At 34.6% G+C, this 6,655-nt stretch overlaps 1 protein-coding gene across 2 annotated transcripts; it reads left to right on the top strand.

Annotated features, from left to right (window-relative positions):
- The first annotated feature begins 437 nt into the window (after positions 1–437).
- LOC112727706 (FT-interacting protein 3) lies at positions 438–4,269 on the top strand. 2 transcript variants are annotated; one of them, XM_025777571.3, is made up of 3 exons: positions 438–679; positions 1,055–1,127; positions 1,281–4,269. In XM_025777571.3, exon 3 carries the CDS (start codon positions 1,648–1,650, stop codon positions 3,973–3,975), a length of 2,328 nt encoding a protein of 775 aa, XP_025633356.1. In that variant the 5' UTR covers positions 438–679; positions 1,055–1,127; positions 1,281–1,647; the 3' UTR covers positions 3,976–4,269. The 2 variants fall into 2 exon arrangements, with proteins under 2 accessions (XP_025633356.1, XP_025633357.1); XM_025777572.3 differs by having other exon boundaries at positions 483–962.
- Positions 4,270–6,655: the final 2,386 nt, after the last annotated feature.

Genomic DNA, 6,655 nt, shown 5'->3' with positions numbered 1-6,655 from the left:
ACTAAATAATACCTAATCTATTTTATATTTCCACAAATAAAATTATGAGATTCATCTTTATGCCATAAAACCCAAAACATTAAACAACAAGGCAACATTAATTATATTGACTTATCTCGTAAAATATTAAAATGTTTATTTATCTTTGTAGATAAAGATATTTGTTAAGCTAAATTTTATTAGAAAAATTTTAACCTTTTTATACATTATACATGTCTTTAAAATTAATTTTTTTATTTTTCAATTAAAATTGTCTATAATAAGAAATAAGATATCTAACAGTAACAAGTCACTTGTTAGCAAAAACGATATAAAAATTTATAATTGGAATAGAATATAATAATTTTGTAATTTATTTACTGTATGTTTAGGATAGGGATCAATGGATCATTGATTCATTGGTAAGACACGAACATGACGTGGCACACGTGTGAGGTGGGAGCGCATCTTGTTCTTTATACGCATCAGAGGTCCAACAAAACGAAAAGAGAGAGAGAGAGAGAGAGAGAGAGAGAAGCTTCAGCGTATATTTGCATTGATTCATCATATCCTTAAGCTAAGGGGAAAAAAAGAAAAAGGAAAAGAAAAAAAAAGGTACAAAAGAAAACATTAAAGCATGGTTACTCGCCGGTTCAGTTCTTCCTTCAATGCCCTCTTAAGTCTTAACTACGTTTCTTTGGTTAGTTCTATTTCTCATTTCAACCATATTATTTACCTTCACAAAATTAACCATTAAAATCCATTACTTTCTTCTCTTCCTCGAAATATCTCAAGTTTTATTGTTATTACTTTTTAAAGTTGTTTCTGAGAGAGAGAGAGAGAGAGAGAGAGAGAGAGAGAGAGAAAAGTGAATTTGAGTTAAAGGGCATGTCTAGGAATGTGGAAAGTTTGAGAATTTGAAGCTTTACTCATTCATCACATGCTACATTCTGTCGGCAACAACCACCCCACCAACATTCTAGGTTTCAGATTGTTTATTTGTGCATGTCGAATCTCATCAATTTGTAATAATAATTCCTATTTATTTTGGTGCTGTGATTTCGCATTCTTTCAGTGTGAACAAATCGGATCTAGGGGTTGAGTTGAAGTAAAAAAGCTCTTTGATTTTGGTCAAGGTCACTTCACTTGTAAGTATCTTTAACTCATAGATTAATCAGAGATCTATGTTCGTGGATTTCAAATGTTGTGTTGTTTGAGTACTTTAATGTTTTCCCCAATATTTAGGTGACTTGTAACGGCTATTTGACTAGTGTGTTTTTGTTTTTGTTCCCTTTTTTCAGGGTGCTGAAGAATTGATACCCGTTGTATTCAGTTTTTTATTCAAAAGTGTGTACTTTAAGATTGGAATATTCAATAGTTGAAATTGTTAACCAAGTTGGGTTGGTCTAGTGGTTAGCTCACTAGTCCGCTTAAGTAAGTGTCGGGGGTTCGAATCCCGCCTTGTGCATGCAGCAACCCATTGGCCAGCGGCAAACCCTTAAATGGAGCTCAGTACCGCGACGGATTAGTCTTTGACCTGTCGGGTTGGGGGATACCGTGGGAAACCAAAAAAAAAAAAAAAAAAAAAAAAAATAGTTGAAATTGTTGTGAAGTGAAGCAGCTTCTGTAATTTGGAGTCGGTGTTTTTTGTTGTTTTGAAGCAAGAAGATGCAGAGGGCACCGCCGGAGGACTTTCTGTTGAAGGAGACAAAGCCCCACCTCGGAGGTGGGAAGGTCTCCGGAGACAAGCTTACCAGCACCTATGATCTTGTTGAGCAAATGCAGTACCTTTATGTGAGGGTTTCAAAGGCGAAAGACTTGCCTGCTAAGGATCTCACTGGCAGTTGTGACCCTTATGTAGAAGTGAGGCTGGGAAATTACAAAGGCACCACCCGGCATTTCGAGAAGAAGACTAATCCTGAATGGAACCAGGTCTTCGCCTTCTCGAAAGACCGGATTCAGGCTTCGACGCTGGAGGTTACTGTCAAGGATAAGGATGTGGTGAAGGATGACTTCATTGGTCGTGTCTGGTTTGACCTCAATGAGATACCCAAGAGGGTTCCTCCAGATAGCCCTCTTGCGCCGCAGTGGTATAGGCTAGAGGACAAAAATGGCAACAAGGCGAAGGGCGAGTTAATGTTGGCTGTTTGGATGGGTACTCAAGCTGATGAAGCATTTCCTGAAGCATGGCATTCGGATGCAGCCACCGTTAGTGGAGCTGATGCTCTTGCAAACATTCGATCGAAAGTGTATCTGTCTCCTAAGCTTTGGTATTTGAGGGTTAATTTGATAGAGGCACAAGACTTGCAGCCGAGCGACAAGGGTAGATACCCTGAAGTTTTTGTGAAGGCAATTCTGGGAAATCAGGCATTGAGGACTAGAATCTCCCAGAGCAGAACTATCAATCCAATGTGGAATGAGGATTTAATGTTTGTGGCCGCGGAACCATTTGAGGAGCCACTGATTTTGAGTGTGGAAGACAGAGTTGCCCCTAACAAAGAGGAAGTATTGGGGAGGTGTATGATTCCGTTACAGATGGTAGACAGGAGATTCGATCACAAACCAGTGAACACTAGGTGGGTTAATCTCGAAAAACATGTTGTAATCATGGAAGGGGACAAGAAGAAGGAAATCAAGTTTGCAAGCAGGCTTCATGTGAGGATCTGCCTAGAAGGTGGTTATCATGTTTTGGATGAATCAACTCACTACAGCAGTGATCTTCGGCCAACAGCAAAACAACTATGGAAATCCAGTATTGGAGTTCTTGAATTGGGGATATTAAATGCTCAGGGTTTGATGCCAATGAAAACGAAAGATGGTAGGGGGACGACGGATTCATATTGTGTAGCAAAATATGGGCAAAAGTGGGTGCGGACGAGGACAATCATTGATAGCTTTGCACCGAGATGGAACGAGCAATATACTTGGGAGGTTTTTGATCCCTGCACTGTCATTACAATTGGTGTCTTTGATAACTGTCACTTGCATGGTGGTGATAAGGGTGGAGGGGCAAGAGATTCAAGGATCGGAAAGGTAAGGATTCGTCTTTCCACCCTTGAGACTGATCGTGTGTATACGCATTCGTATCCTCTTCTAGTTCTTTACCCGAATGGGGTGAAGAAAATGGGTGAAATTCACTTGGCTGTGAGGTTTACTTGTTCCTCTTTGCTTAACATGATGCACATGTATTCACAACCACTGCTTCCTAAGATGCATTACATTCACCCCTTGACTGTCAGCCAGCTCGACAGTTTGAGGCATCAAGCGACTCAGATTGTTTCGATGAGGCTTAGTCGTGCCGAGCCGCCGTTGAGAAAGGAGATAGTGGAATACATGTTGGATGTTGGTTCCCACATGTGGAGTATGAGAAGAAGTAAGGCCAACTTTTTCAGGATCATGGGAGTTTTGAGTGGATTGATTGCTGTGGGAAAATGGTTTGATCAGATTTGCAATTGGAAAAACCCCATCACAACGGTTCTGATACATATCTTGTTTATCATATTGGTTATGTACCCTGAGCTTATCTTACCCACCATATTCCTTTACCTCTTTTTGATCGGAGTTTGGTACTATAGATGGCGGCCGAGGCACCCTCCTCACATGGACACCCGTCTCTCTCACGCAGATTCGGCTCACCCCGACGAACTAGACGAAGAATTCGACACTTTCCCAACCACCAAGCCTTCTGACATTGTGAGGATGCGATATGATCGGCTCAGAAGTATTGCTGGGAGGATACAGACTGTTGTAGGTGACCTAGCGACTCAAGGGGAAAGGCTGCAGTCTTTGCTCAGCTGGAGAGATCCAAGAGCAACCGCCCTTTTCGTGATTTTCTGTCTTGTCGCTGCCATTGTACTGTATGTCACGCCATTCCAAGTTGTTGCCCTCCTGGCTGGAATTTATGTCTTGCGACATCCAAGGTTCCGCCACAAGCTTCCTTCCGTGCCACTCAATTTCTTCAGGAGGCTGCCTGCAAGAACCGACTGCATGCTTTGAGTCGCCCAAACTCTGGAAAACAAATAGATTTTTCCTTAACTTCCATTGTTCAGAACTTGAATTTGGTATCTGGTTTGATTAATGCTTATGTGGCCTTCTTCAGTAGGCAAGAGTAGATTTTTGTGGATTTGGAGCAGTTCATTGTGTCATAGGAATTTTCTGTTTTGAATTTTTGTTGGTTTAATGTGTAATTTTGTAGTAGGCTGTTGTGAGTTGAAATGATTGTGCTGAATCAATATTCCATTTTTATTCAGATGGAGTAATTTTCTTCAATGGAAGTTGAACTTACTCACCTAACTTTTCGTTAACAAGCTATTTTGTTATTGCTAGGGGTGGCAAACGGGGAAGCCCGCCCGTCCCGTCCCGCCCTGCCTAGTGAGGCGGTTTCAAAATCTCAGTCCGCCCCGCTTAACGGCGGGTTGGCGGACTAAGTCCGCCAAACATCTTTTTTTTTTTCTACTTTTAATTGTTAAATAATATATATAAAGGTATAAAAAATTTTTTTCTGTTTTTTATTTTTAATTATTATAATTTCTAAAGGTATAAACAAATTATAATTTTTATATTCACAAACATTAAAGTTTTTGTAATTATAAATATTTAATAAACAAAATTATAAACCAAGTTTTAATCCAAAATATAATTATAAATATTGTTCCCAAAGTAAAATAAACATAATCCAAAACATAATTATAAATATTGTCTCAAACCAAATAAACATAATCCAAAACACTCAATTTTCATCTTCATTCTCTTATAAGTTGGGTTGGGAAAAGTTGGATTTTGGCAAAAAAAATTGTAAAAGTATCCTTTGCCAAAAAAATACTAATCCCAGCGGAGAAGCCCGCCCCGCGCCGCCAAAACCCGCAATTTAAACGGTGCAGGTTATGCGGACTTTTGCTATTTGATGATCCCAATTTTCCAGTCTGACCCGCCTTTTTTGGCGGGTTACGCGGACTGGACCGACAGATTTAGGGCTGTGCCACCCCTGGTTATTGCTACGCCTTGTTATGCTTCCTTTTTTTTTTATGTTTAAATGGTTGTCCTATTAAATTTTGGTTAATACATTGCATTTTGTTTCTTGGTAATGTTTTGGTAAACGAATGCAAATAAATCGGAAGTGACTTTTGAAAAGTAATTTATTTAATTTTATTTTTTAAAAATAGTTCTTCAAAAGCTATAACTGCTATGTTTGTTAAAGTAAAATAATAATAATTTTAATAAACATAAATTATACAATTATGTCCGATAAAACTACTTTTAGCATTTAAAATAATTTTAATGAATATAAATATAATAAAATGTAAGAATAAATAATATAGATAGCTATTCATAGATAAAGTTATTTTAGATTTTTAAATTTTAGAAAATATAAGTTAATTTTGAAAAATATTTTGTAGATATTTTTAAAAGTATTTTTAATCTTTAAAAAAAAACATAAGCATATGATCTTTTTAAGGACTTGGTAAAACTAATTTTTTAAAAATTACTTACTAAAGTTAAATTTTCAAATATAATTACTTTTCAAAAGTTTTATTTTTTGTAAGAGAAAGTATAAGTGGTCAGTTATTTTATAGTTAATTTCAATTAATTTTTTTATTTTTTCTCTTAAATGTTTTTTTTTTCTGCTTGCCTTCTTCTCTCACACATCAAGATTTGACTTTAATACAAAACATATATATATTATCTATCTCTTTCATGGCTTTCAACAAAAAACTATTACAGGCTTCGGATATTTTATTTTGCTTTCAAAATTTTTTGATTGCGGTTTTGGATATTCCTTTCATACATGATTACGAATATCCATTTGAATATTAATGTGAGTTAAAAATAAAATTAAAAAAAAATTGGTGACATACTAACATTGTACTCTTTTGTTAAATCAAAATAAGAACGATTTGGAATAAGTATAAGCTACAAAATTAGTATTTGATAAAATTATTTTTAATATTAAATTTAATAAAAATAAATATAATAAAAAATAAACATAGATATTTATTATATAAAGTTATATTAGATTCTCTGATTTTAAAACATAAACTATATAGCCTAAAAAAATACTCATAAGTGTTTTTAAAAATATTTTTAATTTTTGAAACTAAAAAATATAATTATATAATCTTTTTTATTTATCAAATACAAAATAAAATACTTATATTTTTTTAAAAATATAAGTATCTCTTAAAAAAATAAAAAGGAATAAAAATTGAATCGAGTCTTAGTATTTTACTATGCTGCTACCTAATTTATCCTAAGCTGTATTTATTTTTCTTGGGGCATTAATTCAGTAGGGCAGATTGAGAGACCACAACTATTATTATTATTATTATTATTATTATTTTTTGGCATAAATCCAAAATAGTCTTGACTCTTGAGGGTTCATAAAACTTTAAGAAAAAGATGGGTTTCTTGATGAATTGTAAATGAGATAATTCATAATTGGATATATTCAATATTTGTTGCAAGTATGTGCATTTAAAAAATTAATTACTTAATCAGTTATTCATATAAAAATATATATTAAAATATAAAATATATATTAAAAATAAGTTAAAAATATATACATTTATTCATAAATATATAAAAATTAATTTAATAACTGATTTTTTGTGTGCACAAAATATTTTTCTTTTAAGTGTTACATGATTTTATTTATTTATTTAAAGTTGAAAAATTATTA

The sequence above is a fragment of the Arachis hypogaea genome, chromosome 12 (genome assembly GCF_003086295.3).
Source record: "Arachis hypogaea cultivar Tifrunner chromosome 12, arahy.Tifrunner.gnm2.J5K5, whole genome shotgun sequence".
NCBI classification, from domain to species: domain Eukaryota; kingdom Viridiplantae; phylum Streptophyta; class Magnoliopsida; order Fabales; family Fabaceae; genus Arachis; species Arachis hypogaea.
This window is presented reverse-complemented; position numbering and strand designations above follow the sequence as displayed.